The sequence below is a fragment of the Numida meleagris genome, chromosome 6 (genome assembly GCF_002078875.1).
Source record: "Numida meleagris isolate 19003 breed g44 Domestic line chromosome 6, NumMel1.0, whole genome shotgun sequence".
Taxonomy (NCBI): Eukaryota; Metazoa; Chordata; class Aves; order Galliformes; family Numididae; genus Numida; species Numida meleagris.
Genome location: NC_034414.1, coordinates 10,805,207 through 10,821,441, shown reverse-complemented (window position 1 = coordinate 10,821,441; position 16,235 = coordinate 10,805,207). Strand labels below are relative to the sequence as shown.

At 37.2% G+C, this 16,235-nt stretch overlaps 1 protein-coding gene across 9 annotated transcripts in view; it reads right to left on the bottom strand.

Moving 5' to 3' along the window:
* The window catches only part of INSC (INSC, spindle orientation adaptor protein), a 125,866-nt gene that overhangs the window by 13,604 nt on the left and 96,027 nt on the right, over positions 1-16,235 (bottom strand). For all 9 annotated transcript variants that reach the window (XM_021403081.1, XM_021403080.1, XM_021403085.1 and 6 more), the window contains 2 exons: positions 7,765-7,936; positions 6,334-6,512 (listed from right to left, as the gene is read on the bottom strand). In XM_021403081.1, the coding sequence (XP_021258756.1) occupies positions 6,334-6,512; positions 7,765-7,936 (351 nt within the window). The remainder of the gene's footprint in view (positions 1-6,333; positions 6,513-7,764; positions 7,937-16,235) is intronic.

Genomic DNA, 16,235 nt, shown 5'->3' with positions numbered 1-16,235 from the left:
AAAGTTCCAGATACCCATCTTCAGGAAGAAAGGGACATCTGATAACTAATCAGAAGTAAGAGAGTCTTTGTATCTGAATGTAAATTTAAAACATTTAATCTTCACAATTTAAGATCAGCCCATAGGGAGATACAAAAGAGTGTATACAGCAGGGTTCAAGTACAGGCATTACATCACATTGAGGTAGAAGGATCTTTCAGGGTACTAATGGGAGGAAAAACCTTGTTAAGAAGTCTCTAGAAATTTTCTCTGGGACATGGTATCACTTGAAGTGGAAAACTTAACTCCCAGTGGATGTGCTAGCCATTTCTGTGGTCGGGAATTCAGTTTTCTTCCTGAAAACAGAGAAAAAAAATATTCCTACACAAACAGGGTTTTTCCACCATCTGATTGGAAGAGGTAAATATTCCCATGGAAAAATAATAGCAGTTAGAGACAGGTTCTCCTGTGAACTCTAGGTCTACTCTGAGACTGCATCAGGGAACCACAGTCTTGGAATGCTAAGAGCATCAGATGCTAAAACTAAATGAATCTTCCTCTCTGGTAGGAAGGACGTCTTAATAACCTTTTTATTTACTCTATATCGTAGTGCTGACTAAAGTAGCCAAGGAGTGGGCAGAATTCTCACATTTTTTGTTTTAAAGAAGCATATGGGAAATGCATCCTGCATGGCTCACGTGGGGATTAGGAATGTTCCATAAACCAGGTAATATAACTCTGAGCTAGTGGTGGAGATTGACTGTGTCACTTCTCTTGCTTCTGGGGCCTCAGTTTCCTTTGTTTCAGATGAAAACCTGGGGAAAAAAGATCATCCCTAAGACGCTATTTGTGTTATTAGAAAGTTTGTTGGATTATGAAACTGATTCAGTCAACACAAGACACCTGGTCTCCCTATAGCAGAGCACAATTTGGCCTAAGCTGATGCACAGTTGTAGGAAACAATTTTATTTAGTCTACTTGGAATCATGGTTCGTCTGTGAGAGAAAAGTTAATCACTCTCATTTTAGAAGAGGGAAAGAGCACATGAACTATTTCAGCTGCCACTAAGTCAAGCAGAGTGGTCAGGAAATCATTTCTGGTGCCTATCCTAGAAAGTATCAGCTATCTGACAAGCAAACAGAAGGAAAGGAATCATAATATGTAGAAATGCTCATTTGAGCTCACCTGCTTAGAACTGAGACTGCAATTGCAACCTTCACCTGGTAGTGATACTCTTTTGGAAAAAATGATGAGTGGCAAAAGGCTGAGACTTTTAGAGGTCTACTGTCACATTTTGTGATGAAGCCAAGACGACAAAAGTAGCAAAACACATATACAAGTATCTCAGAATTACAGCTTTATGACTGGTATAGTCTCCTGTTTAGATTCTGCAGGAAATAGCTCTACTCCAGCACTGGCCTGATTGTACTGTGAACCTGGCAGGCAAGGGTTGAGAATAAAAACTGCAATGAATTGTGCTGACACAACATGTTTCCTCCCCAGAGGCTTTACACTGAGTAAGCGTGCTGCCTGTCCAACTTTACAGATGATTAAACAGAAATGCTGAGAAGTTAAATTACTACTTCAAAATCAGAGCAGGAACAATATTGGGAATTGATCCCAGGAATAAAACCCTAGCCACCAGCAAAGAACAGCAAAGAGTTCTTCAGCTGACATGAGGATTTCACTCTTTCAACTGTGCCTCTTATTTTGCATATTGCTGCATGTTGCATTTTACTGCATCTATTCTGAATGTGCAAGGCAGAATTATAACTAAACAGTCATTTTGTCTCAAAAAAGATTTTGTGTGTAAGAGATTTTTTTCTTTTTCTTTTTTTTTTTTTTTTTTAAAAAAAAAGGACACCAGGAAAACAATTGCAGGTTTACACAGAAAATTAATTGGGATATCTGTGATATAATAGCATGGTTAAAGTTCACATGAGGTCATGAGACTTTGGGCCTAGTTTTCATTTCTGCATCTTACTGGTTGTCTTGTTTCTTGTTTAATTTCTTAAGTATATTGTCTAACAACTTAATTATGTAATGGATCACCTCCATTTCTAACGGTCTTAGCTGAAAGCATGATTTCTCAGCATGATCTAGTAAACTGTAGAATAGATTGCACAATTTTACCGTGCAGTTTACCAAGCACAGTTCACAGCCAGACCCAACAGTCTGACCACCAACCTTTGCTCTGTCCATTTGCTTGTGTAATATTCCATAGGCCACAGAGTCCCAAGGTATCACACGCATTTATTCCTTAGGAAAGAATAGTCGATGGTTCAGCAGTGGAAGAGATATTCCCCTCCTGATCCAACCAGGAGAGGCAGCCTCCTGCGTCCTTATTTGCTTCTAGAACTTAGAAAGCCTAAGCAAGAAGGACTCCACCAACTGCCTTCCTCTCCAGCAATGATTTTGTCTCCTGCTTCTGTCAGGTGTAGGGAAGATGGGCATCTTACACAGACTTCACTGCTCAAACTCCTTTCTGAGCCCCAGATTCTCCTCAGATCATGCTGACTTCCAAACATAAGGGAAAATCTGGACAGTCATTTAACAAAATGGAGTCAGGAATCTAACAGTCTTCATGACAAGCTAAAACAAAAAGCAATTGACAAGGAATTATAAGTTCCCTGGTATTCGAGAAAGTCAGGTTGGGAAGTAGGACTGCAAACTCCTGCTATTCAGGTAGGGATTTTCATGAGAAGTCTAAAGGCCCTGTCAGTATTCTTCTTTTTAAAAATAATCCTACCGAAGTCTTTCATTGGGAGCTAGGCAACATTTAAACATCTAAACCTCTTCATCTTCTTTTTGACCCTGCAATCGTACATGCAAGGGAAAAAATGTTAAGGGATTTCAGTCTTAACTGAGAGAGAGGGTCTCAGCTTCAGAGCCTGCAGCATCTCCCAAATGCCAAGGAAAATGGAAAGAATTCAGGAGGGGAAAAAAAAAAGAGAGAGAGAGAGAGCAAAAAGAAAGCAGTAACTACTTCTATTTTCACCTTCCAGTTTAAAGCATTTCTCCAACTAAAACTTTTTCAAAAAATAACTCACTGATTTTAGACCTAGAAGCAAGCACTTTAAAATCAATGTGTTCACTGCACATTAATTCTTTGCCTGACTGAATAACAGAAGATCAGAAGATGTTAGACTTCACCTCCACAGCTTCACAGGTGAGGTGAGAATACTAGCAACACTGAAGAGACAAGTGGGAATGCAGAGAGAAAAAAATTTATTATACATAAATATGACTTGCACAAACATACATATTTCATATTTTTCTGTGTAGAATCTAAGATGATGGTTAAAATGAAAGGGGCCCTAAATGACAAGGATTTTTGTTAGAACCCTTCTTCTGACAATGCTTTATCTCCATTAAGACATCAGACTATACACTAAACATGTTATATGACTTTAGGCGGGAACCAGACTGAAAGATGTGCCTTTAAAGTACAAAACCTGCTATCCAGAGGAAAAAAGAATAGAAGTGCCCATGTTAAGAAAAAGAACAGAGGACATGCTCATATCTGTTTTGACAGAAAACTAGAGGTTAAGCTGTCTGGAAATTATGGATTCATCTGACATCTCTTATGCAAAGTATTCTGTTATAAAATTAAGCAATTCCACTGCAATACTGCTGGTTACAGAAACAATACCTGCTGCTATTACATGGTCAATTATTGTCTTATTTATCATTAAGCCCAGCACTTAGTTTTTGGTTTCTAACCTCCTCTAATCTAAACTATCAAGAAAGTGAAAGAGGAAGTCAGTATTCAGACAATGAAGACAGGATGTTTATTTTCATTTGCATAAAACAGCTTCTCAGAAATCAAGAGACAAAACGTTACTAGAGGAGAATAAGCAGAAAAATACTTTCTGCAGGCAACAAAGACTGCATCTGACATTCAACTCCTGAGTAAAGTGCTATCCATGCTATTGCAGAGGGTGACAACTAATCAGCGCTGGCTGTCCTTAGAAAGGCTGTATGGAAGGGCATCCTGTGATTTTCTGATGATAGAAAGTGGCATAGATAAAAAAAAAAGACTCACTTTTCCTTTCTTGCATACGTTTTACTTAAAGCTCTATGTGAGAAATGGGGCTCTAAGTTTGATATGCTCTTTTATCACGTTTCATCATTATTAGATTGTATTTTGCTATATTTTCTATGAATATTCTTTGTTCTTTCACTGTTTAGTATAGTTTAATTCTACTGTATCTATTTCATCAGACAGGACGATCTGATCATTCAGAATGGACATTAGTCCATAAAAGAGTAATTCATAGTGGTAGAACATTGCAAAATAAAATCTTGAATCAAAAATTTCCAAGTCTAATTTTCTTTAATCTGTGTCCTTAGGTGAATGTTCACTGGATGAGACAATGTGTATGAAAAAGTTAATTATGATATTATGTACATAAAAGGAATTAAAGTATCTATATCAAAAGCCAAAATGGCAATTTAGAATACCCTTAGAAAATGAATGTACTATTGTTTTTTCTCTAGTCAAGTCTCTGTTATCCCCGCTGCAACAACTAGCTACACAGAAAATTAAAACACAAAATATTCCTTGAAAGTATAATAATTGGCAGAACCTGCCCTTTAATATAACATTAAAACAACTATGTTTTCGAAAGGTGAACAATCCACTCAAACACATGTTTGTTCAGGACTTGGAAGGAAGAATTCTCTTAAGGCCGTTGCCTCATCAAAGCTGCTTGACCAGCAACACTGACAGCTCTTAAAGTCAAGTAGAGCAGCACTCAAGTTCCACCTGAGCAGCCGGTGCTCAGTAACAGAGCAACCCATAGGCAGCATTTCACAGGCCCACTGCTGCAGAAATAACTAGGAGTCAGGTCAGAAACTTACTGTGGCACGCCACAGATGCCATCACAACTTTCTGATCTAATTTTTCATTCCAGGAAGGAATGCAAGGTGTTGCTAGGGATGAAATCACAGTTCTGGGAAGAGCGCCATTCCAAAGTTTTCTCTTAATCTAGATAGATAATAAGATAACATGCAAAGCTGCAGAAGGCCTCTAATTAGTCTGTAGCCTAACAAAGTCATAAACATTTCTTTAGACGTCTTCCTTCCTCAGTCATAGAAAGGGCTTGCCAAAGAGCAAATTGCGATCTCACTCAGAGCAAAGATGAAGGCATAATGCAATAAGGAATTCAAATTATGAGAGCACAGAAGGAACAAACACAAAAAGTCATGAAGACTTGTACACGAGTTAACAGTATACAGCCATGTCTAGAAGTGCATCACAACTGAGGTCTTGTTTGCACCAGAACAGCAGCACGGTAATTACAGTTTATTCAATTTTTTCATAAACGCTTCTGAGCTGGAAAATTACCACGTTCTCTTAATCCAAGTTAGAGCAGCACTAGTGACCTTAGTACCCTTATGTTCCTAAGGTCTCTTCTGCCTTGATAGCCTGCTCTTGTTGAAGGATACACAGAGTTTTTTGTGGCAGTGCAGATCCCAAACCTGCCATAAATGTTTTCCAGAAGGGGATGAACTTGTGCAGCTGGAATTCTGGGCTTTTAGTCATATTCACAATGTCTTATAAGTAGGCTAACAGAGCTGACTAGCAACCTCTGTCCTACAGTAGCAGTTACTGAAGCCCCCGTATTTGTTGCTCTGTTGGGGCAAAATTCATTGCTGAGATGCCAAACAAGCAGTGCTTCTCCAAAGCACCTAATTTAGATGGAAGTAACTGAGAGGAACAAAGGATTTCCCTCTAACTTCACTTATGTATTAGCACAGACCTTTAATTTTCTGTCTCTATACAAAGGAAAAAAAAAAAGAGAAAATGAAAGGGAAATGCAAACCTATATCAGTTGTGTTTGACAGCAGAACTTGCAAACCATCTACCGTGCAGTTAGGACTTGATCCAAAGCCCACCAACGTCAATGGCCTGAGGATCAGATCCTTATTCAGCTCGTGGAGTTAATTCATCTTTGAACTGAAAATTGTTTATTTAGGCCCTGATGTCTCTCTATATCTTAACCTTGTCAGAGCTTTGTCCAGCCAAGTCTTGAATACCTTCAAAGAGAGAGATTCCACAACCTCTCTGGTTCTGTGCCAGTGTTTGACCAACTTCACAGTGGAAAAAAATAAATCCTTGTATCTTACAAATATGAGAAGTGGCTATTTTCCTCCATAAAATCACATTCAGATTTCATAATGCACAAGAATGAATGCAAACAGATAACAAAAAAAACATATAATAGAAAGAACAATGAAGTGAAGACAAGAAAGAAAGTTAGGTTTGGCTACATCAAAACAGACATGGAGCTGAAACCAGCTGATTTTTTCATAAACGTGCTCATAGTATCTTGCTGAGAAGTCACTCACCTGATCTCGGGAATATGGAGTATCCACTATATGTTTGTCTGAACACGCTGCTAGAAGAATCTTCATAGCATTTAGCTGAAGCAACATTTCACAAGCCATGGTATCAAAGAAAGTAATATTGGCAAGAGCTGCTGAAGCCAGCAGGAAAACTTCACCAGATGAGGCTTCTTGGCACAGTTCTAGGAATGCGGAGAATAAATTGAATAAAGATCATCCTCCCGTTGCAAAAAACACATTTGTTTCAATGCGATATTTAACCATCTGCAGTTTGCATTAGTAATCTATGGCCAAGTTTGTAATACTCAAGACAAAAGCAGAAACAAAACAAAACAAAAAATCACCTGAAGTTGGCAATTATATACTATATCACATCTCTAGGATGCTTTACAAGCATTAATAACATTAGGCACCTTCGTTTGTGCATCTAAACACTAAAAACAATTGTTTCCTGAGCATTCATCTAATTAACAAGAGTATCTACCTGGCCTACAATTCTACAGAGAATATTCCCCTGAATGTTGTTCAACACCTTGATATAAATAAAATGAAATACCACAGGAAGAAGACTGATAGAAATTGATCCGTAAGAGAATATTTCTTCCATATATCCTGCTCTTTAGAACAAACTGCACACATTTTGCCCATCTCTAAGCCTATTACTTTGTAGTCATCCTGTGTATTTTCCATCTTCAATAAGACGTGCTGAATACATGGTTATCTTTTAATTCCTTGCACACACGTATTTTAAGTAAGATCTGAATCACCTGGCAATAACATTCCAGCCTGTTTTAAAAATTAAACATATTACAGTCATTCGATTACTGAGCTATAAATATTGAAAGGACACTGGTGTGTGATTATTGAAAGAGCTCTCCCAAAGTTACACATGGTTTATTTTTAATGCTCACATTTCCTGAGCAGAGTTTATATTACTAAAATTCATGTGAAACTGGAGCACTGACAATCAGGGAAATTCTCCACCTGCTAATCCCTTCTGGATGGGCTATTAAGGTTGTCCTTTGACTGTGGTGCATTGTAATAACTGCTAAATACATCTAAAGCCTGTTCAGATGCCTCTAGCAGTCTACTTAAAGCAAATTTAGAGAACACAACAGCCATAAAGGAACAATTAGAAAGTCTCTTTTAGAGACAAACATTAGACAGGAGGATACTTGGCTCAGTGCATTTTGTGGTTCTAATGGTAGAATTACACATGGATATTATTTTGATAAATATGCATAAATTTTACTCAAAAATGGACAGGAGTTAAAGATATTATGAAACTGCAGAATGCCCAGCTTCAGGGTTAAAAATAGCTGAGTTCTTTTATCTGGTAAGCAAAGAATAGCAAACATTCTTTACGGAATGTGGTTAATGAAAGATCCTACCCTCAAGCTCTCATTTTAACTGGAAAGACTCAGAAGAACTTACTAACAAGTGCTGTTACAATTTCTTCCATATTTTCCAGGAAACCGCTGAGATGCTGAGTGAATGTGAGATGTGGAGATGTGATCTGTGCAATTACTGCTGCTGCTTCTGCATGAGTGGCTTCTGAATGGGTGTTATCAGTAAGAATGTCAGCCAGGCACGGTATTCCATCGACCTATGGAAAAACAATAGGTATAGGTTGAAAATACTCCAAAAAAATATTTTTGAAACCATAGAGGGGTTTACAGTCCTCCTTTCTTGGCTGTGGTTAAACTACTCGGTTTATTTTGAATGACTTAAATTTGGTGGCCTTTATGACATAGGAAGTTTCAAATCAGAAAATAAACTAAATTCAGTATAAAAGCTTGTTGACCAACAAAAACTCCTTCATTTCCTTCTCCTTTAACCATAGAATGGTTTGAGTTGGAAGGGATCTTTAAGATGACCCAGTTCCAACCCCACTGCTATAGGCAGGGACACCTCTCACTAGACCAGGTTGCTCACAGCCCCGTCCAGCCTGGCCTTGAATGCTTCCAGGGAGGGGCATTCACAACTTCACAGGACAACATGTTCCAGTGTCTCACCACCCTCCCAGTAAAGAATTTCTTCCTAACATCTAGACTAAATCTACCCTCTTCCACTTTAAAGATATTTCACCTCATCCTGCTGAAATTATTTTTGTCAAAAGAAAAAAGAAAGTCTTTTCTGACAGAATTCTCAATAAAACACTCCTCCAAAAATAAGTTCTGATAAGCATATGTTAACTTCTGCTATGACACAGACTCGTATCTTTTGAATGTGTCTCATTGTGAGACTTGAGCTAAAGTGTGCAATAAGTTCTTCACAGGCAGATTTTTTGCCAAATATTTTCTGAATATGTTGCAAAGCCAACACAGGTTCAGAAAGTACCACTACAGACAGATCCATAAAAACTGTGACAGATCATTATGCATCGGGATTGTATTAGAGCTTGGTCTGTGTATCCTTTGTTTATTCAGAAGAGAAACAGAAACATGGTTAAAAGATACATAGGTTTATGCTTTCAGAGTGTCTAAAGTGTTCTAAACTCATTCTTTAAGTGGTTTAGCCAAATACATCATATACACACACCTTGCTCTGGATTATAGGAGACTCACTGACACAATGAAAGGGTGGACAAGAGTATATCCAATGGGATGCTTAAACTGCTTGGATGAATCATCTGTTAACATCCAAAGCCAGCAAAGGAAGGTCCTCTGTAAACAAGGACATAATCTAAGATTATTCAAAGTAACAGGACTTCGATTCTACCCCACTTTAACATGTTCCTGAATCATCCATCATACTGTCAAGTAGGTAGGTAGATGTGCAAAGGGAACAAATAGAGTATGAAGATGCACGTAATGTCAAATCCACATAAATTCACCAACTGAAATTTTTATATGGATAAAATACAGGGACAGTTCACAAACTTCACTGAGTAACTGTTTTAAAAACTGATCTTTTTATTTATTTGAAGTTCTGAAAAAGCATGCAGTCAGTTGCCTTGTAAGCTGCTTGAACTTCATAAATACCAAGAGAATTTTTTTTTCTTTAGGTTAGATATAAGGAAAAAATCTTTTACAGTGAGGGTGGTGAGGCACTGGAACAGGTTGCCTAGTATTGTGGCTGATGCTCTCTTCCTGAAGACTTTCAAGGCGAGGCTGGATCACACCCTGGGCAGCCTGATCTAGCTGTGGTGTCCCTATTCATTGCAGGGAAGTTGGACTAGATGGCCCTCAGAGATCCCTTCCAACTCTAAGGATTCTACGATTCTATTCTATGAAATTATCAAGGCTTACCACTGAAAAACACTTTAACAGTCAAACAAAACAAAACAAAACTTTTGTGTTATTCGCTCACAAAGGGTCTTACACCTGCTCTGACTGCATCCTCTTTCTTTTCAAAGCTTCTTCAAAACATATGTCTTAAGTCCTATTTTCTCCACAAAGTGTATTTAGCAAAATTCCTATTCACATTTTTATTATTTATTAATACCTAATGTTGAGTTATCTTAATTATTTATCCAGCAATGAGCATGAATTAAATTATTTTTTAAGCACAAACAATTAATATATTTTACAATAAAAGCTCTCGGATTGATGGGAGCAAAAATCACCCTCTGGAAGATCTCATTGGGATGTACTTCTTAATAGGCAATTGACTATATCACTGGAGCTCTAAAAACACAAATAAAAATATATATCTCTATCTGTTTTTTCTTGTAGATTACAAATGGGTTTCAGTACAGAACCTGAAGCACTGGCAAGAAGAGAAAGAATAAATTTTCAACATTAAACTTTTCCTTGACAAGCTTTCAACATTAATCTACCTATAGCAAAATATTTCCTCCTAGTTATGGCAGAATTCTACAGTTTGAAACAGCAGATTCACATCATTCTCTTGGCTTCACAGTATATTAATAGATCTCAGTGTCAAGAATTAATGTACGTCCTCACAAGATGATTTAGTAACCAATGTGTGCTAGACAATATCGTATGCAAAAACACCCAATTTTGTCACCTTGAAACTTCCCCAAGTCACACCTTGTCTGGAGCCTGAAGGATACTAACAACAACAGTCAGTATGAAAATTCAAAGATATTCCAAGGCATTAAAAACATATATATATTTCAGAAGAAGCTTCTTATGAGATTTGATAACAGGATAGAGCACTTCTCAGCCCTAAATTTACTGGTTGAAATTCACTTGGCCAACTTTTTTTTCAATGACTTCAGCAAAATGACTTTGGGGTAGTTTTATGCTATTTCAGAACAAGTAATGGCTTCTGAAAGAGGTACAAGCACAGGGTTAGATTTTTCCAATAGCACTGACTGCTTATATATAGACTACAAAATACAAGCCACTAACAAGACAAGGTCTGTACTCAACTTCTAAACTACATATCTGATTTTTTTTATTTACTACGTAATTGCGTTTGTATATGTGAAGTTGCTTAATTGTAAATATAAGAGGATATATGATTTTGTCAAGACTAAATAAAGAATATATTCTTCAGATCCAAAAAAGCCAGCATTGGTTCATTTTCCTCCTCTTTATAGGAAATACTATAAAAAACTTACAAATTCTGCCTAAACTTCATTCCATACCCTTTTGGCTCCCACCTTAACTACAGAAGTTAAAATAAAATAATTCTGCCCCAGCAGGCAACCCCATTTATAAGTGTCTAGCAATAAATTTTAAGATGACAAGGGAACAATCTAATAAAAGCACTTTAACATCCAAAAAGAAATTGCTGCTCAAAGCATTTTTATAATTAGCTTTCACACTGAAAGGAACTTTGGATGACTGCCCTGTTTTCCTTTTAATTTTGGTGGAGTAATCAGCTAAATGTCAAATCTGTTCATCACCCTGGCAATACAAAAGGACCAGTTAGCCAGATAACGCAAACAAATGAATTCCATGAATACAGTAAGATGCTGTGGACACCCTGCATTTGAGGAATGGCGTTCAGTAAATGCTTGATCACTAATGTTTCAAAATTGATAAATGGAAAAATGCCAGGAACTTACATCCTTATAAGCATTGCTCTGTTACATAAACTTCATCCAAGTGACAAAAATAAATACTTGACCGCTTTACTGCACAGATAAAGTCTTCTGAAAGGAAATCATTTATTTTCTCTGTAACAAGAACAAATGTATTGCAGGGCAGCCCTCTTCTTTCTTAAGTATACATGTTCTTTCTCCTGAAAATATTAAGTAAAGCTAGACATCCGTAAACATGGTTGAACAGTCTTGAGTTAAATGCTGGCAGTTAATAAAAAGATCAATACAGAACTTGCAATGAATTGCATTATTGACTTCCCAATTTGAAATACTACACTCAAGACAAGTCTTAACTCTGTGCTTTCCACAGTGAGGCAAACTTGAACCTGTGATCAGATGCTCTATAAAGTGCTCCACAGATAAAAACTGCCTTAGCTCCACTGAGAAATATGCTGATTTATACCAGCTGAAGATATATTCAGCTATTTTTAAAGTGAGAAGATATACCAGTAGCGTGATGCCATTTAAATGTCCAGAAATGTGATTTCAAGTAATCAAGGCCACTGCAACAATTCCAAGGCATCAGAACTGACAAATGAACAAAACACCAAGGATTTTTGTAACGACTGCTGTATAGGGGCCACAGGACCTTACAAATGTAAGCCCTTCTTTTATACTCAAAAGAATAGTACAGAGCTGAGTAAAGGCTGAATGGTTACCAACTCAGCAGCTTTAAAGCTGCTGGCAGTTATCTTAGTTATGCATTTAAAATGGTCTTGAGTGGGTGCTTTGGTTCATGACAACTTCAACTAACATTTTTAAACTTCCATCCTTCAGAATGTGGTCATACTATCAGAGAGGTATTTGCTTTTCCCGGTGTTTAGCGATCGGGGTGAATGTGAAGATGATCTGTTCTATGTAGGAAGAATTATCAGATACATTAAAAAAATAAGACAGTTAACCATTTCAGCTTGAAGTTTGCCTTAAAATAGCAACGCCTAAGCAGCAACTGTGCAGCCATGTTGAAGGAATAAATAAACTGCAGGGCAAGATTAAATGAGTTCCTTCTTCTGGGCTGAATAGAAGTGAAAAGGATAGATATTATACACGTTTTTATCTCTTCTAAGCCCAGGAAAATCAATCACCTCATAGCAAGTGTACTTTGGCTCAGAGATGGTCTAAACTTACTGCACATAAGGAGCAGGAGCTAAAACAAAACAATCCTTTCTGAAGAAAGGATGGACAAAATTTGTAAGACGGCATCTAGACTTCTTTGTCTCCATTTTAAGGATAAGGAAATAAATGGCTTTGAACTCTCTCAAGTCTGAATATCAATATGCATGGTTAGGGACACTTTTAAAGTATTATTTCTGTAACTGTTGATAAAAGAAATCAGAAACTACACTACTGTTAGCCTAGCAGCTCATATCTGCCCAGACCCGTAAATCATAGTTAACATTGCTTCAACTACCATCTGCCACCCAAAGATACATCCAACTTTCCCAATCTACTCCTCCTTTGCCTTCAGTTCTGTAGGCTAGCTGCTGAGTAGCTACAAAGTGCAGAAGGAGAAGGGACTGAGAATGTATTCACTCTCAACTATGTAGAAGTCATCTACAGTACAGACACTTCTACTCAGTGTTGATGTTTATGCATTTAGAATTATTGTACACTGATAAAGCAGAGCAGAAACTACCAAGTAGAAAGACTACAGTGACATTAAAAAGAAAGGGATTTATAATGGTCTTAGCACTCAGCATTTGTTAAATTATTCCTTCTTTTCCGTTATTGCTGAAAGAATCACAATAACGACTTATCTGAAATCTCAGGAGTATATAAGAACAGGGAAGAACTATTTGTGTTTACATAAGATAGAAATGAAATCCTTCAAGTTCCGTGACACATGACAGAAGCGAAGGGTCTCATCATTTTCTTGCCCTGCATTTGGGATGGTTGGATATGATGGCTTGTTTTAAAGTTACAAGAACCTATTCCTATTTGTAGGAATTTCTTGATATCTGCTTCATAAATTCCAGAAAGTATAAGTTTGTTTCTTTTAAATAATAGATAAGGCTTTATGTATTATACTTTGGGGTCTGAATTTCATTAAAATGAAGCAACACAGACACAAAAAGAACTCAGCAAGAAGATGAGAGGAACTGTCATGAGTTATATAATAATGCTGAACAAGATTCTGGGAGCTGAATTTTCTGAATTAGGGAAGGACCACAGGTAAGTAGTGTTAACATAGCCCTCATTTTTATTTACCCTGGGGGATCACAGTCTGAGTAGGAAAAAAAAAATGCAACACAAAAACAAAAAACATCCTATTCCTATAACGAAACAGGGGCTTCAGGGTTTTGCATAGCAAGGCACTCCAGAAAATGAGATACGCTCATTGAAAAAAAAAAAAACATGCTCGGACCATCTAGTTTTAAATAAATAATGTCACAGACACTGCATGGCATGAGGACATATTCCCAAACACCTGGTGTCTGGCATTTAAAAACAAGAATGCTCTTTCAACACATTTGATTACATTGCATCATTTATTTTTGGTGACACCGTGAATTTCATTTTTAAGAAGTGTTTGTTAGTGCACCTCTTCATGAGCAAAAATCCAAACCACATGCAAGCCACGTTTTTTAGAGGACCCTCTTCATCTATTACAATAATGAGGAAGAGCTGCTATCCAAAAAGAGCAGCATTGAGGTCACAGCCAGAGAATCTGTCATTATCAGCTAATCTAACTCTCCACCGTGTCTTTCCTCCCTCAGCAAAAAGTTCCTGACAATATTTCTGCTAGAAATCTATACACGTTTAAGTTCAAATTTAAACCTTAATATGATATGCTAAGACATTAATAAAATAGCTTATAATTATTACTGTAACTTCGCATACTTCTCCTTTCATCAGACTAATGTTCTCGAACAGGCAGTTGAATACTGTACCAAGAAGTTAGAAACAAACATAAATCTACCCTGTGCTCAGAAGTGATAATAAAAAACCATGGCAGAGAGCAGAGACCTGTGTTAGACTGGGCAGAGAGTGAATGGGCAACTAAGATAGCACAGGGTGCTGCTTTCTTTACTGCTTTACTTTAAATATGAGATTCTGCAAATTCATTCAGAAACAGAGATCCTAATGCAAACAATTTTCCTGCAAGTATCTCTCATTTCAGGCTAAATTGAGGGACACCACTAAGAAATATCCATACTCCAGATGATACAAGGTCTCTACAGTTTTTTAATCACATGTACACTGATTAAGTACATCGTAACTATAAGACACTTACCTAATAGAATGTACTAAATATATACAGCAGCCTGTTAAAAATCAAAAGCTTTTATGTCTAAATACACGTAATTTCCATAAAGGACAGTGCTTTACTCACGTTGCCCTGTCTAAAACTATTTACTGTTTTTAAGAAAAGTGCTATGAGGTATCAAGCATTAATAAAATTGTTTGCTACAGTCATTACTTCACGATGGCTGTTCAAATTTCTTAATAAATTAATTTAAAGAAATTAGCTCAAGAACTGACCTTGTATGTGCAAGATTTTCATTGGCAGAGGAATTTTACAGGCAAGTCATAGAGCTTTATGGTAGCCATTTATAATGAAAACACTCAAAGCACTTTAGCTATAAAACTTCTAGTGAGCAACTCAATAAGAGTCCATTCGTGTTGTAATAACAACAGAGGAAATTGCTATATTTATTTGAACAAGAATTTCAAAAAAAAAACCTAAAAAGTAGCAGTTTTCATCTGGTGAAAATTGATGGAACTTTACCGGCTGCAGCAGACTCAAACTATTTCATCCCGAGATTTCTCTCTGGACAGGAAAATCTCCTTGGGTCTCCTACAAACACTGATTTATTTCTATGGCAGCAGTGTCAATAAAGTAATTTCAGAATTGCTTTAAGTGTAAGAAATTCAAGTTTAGAATTAGCTGTTTGCATGGAATCTTTATGAGCAGTCAGAGGTCTACAATGAACCATCAGATGAAATGATCTCAGCGTTTTTCTCCCCATTAACATCTCCCAGCACAGTCAAATATAGCTGCTGTATTGATTCTGTCTTAGAAGAAACAGGGACAATGCTGAGGGACTGACAAAATGGAATCTTTCTACCACCTGAATGTTGATTTTTCTCCTACCTGGTCTCAACACAAAGGAGCATATTTATCAAGGAGGGCAAACATAATTAAAGCTAAGCTAATGTTTCAGTGCTGCACTGAAGAAGGAAGAAATGCACAAATTCAGTTAAATTTCCAATAGAGATTATTTTTTCAGTTAGCAAACGTAACAACGACAGAACACTTCGATATTGGGACAGTTCCAACCTGTATTCAAAATCATATTTGCAAGTCAGACTCATTTTCATAGCCCATTCTCACATCCTTCCCTGAACAAAGAGGGAACTGCCTGTCCCTTCTCCCCAGTAAGCAACAACAGAAAGCACGGGAATGGCATATAACTGTGCCAGGGGAGCCTCAGACTGGATATGAGGAAGTTCTTTGCCTTGAGAGTAGTCAAACACTGCAACAGGCTTCCAAGGAAGGTGGTTGATGCCTTTCAGGAGGCATTTGGGTAACGCGCTTGATATGCTTTAAATTTAAATTGGCCTTGAAGTGGTCAGGTAGTTGGACTTTGTGGTCCTTATAGGTCTCTTCCAACAGAACTCTTCTATTCTATTAGAAAACCATGATAGAACTTACGGAAACTGAATTTATCCAGTGAGCAGATTCCAGGTTCAAGAGCCCAGAATCTTCTTTCATTACTTTGGATGGAAAAAAAAGGTAAAGCAAAAAAAAAAAAAAAAAAACAATGTAGATTGTTCTGAGGATTTTATGTTAGATGTAGGAAAATAAGCATGTTGTTGAGTAAAGCCCCAAACACCGTCCTGATTCTGCCATCTAGTCAATGTCTGCTGGGGGCCTTTTTGTTGG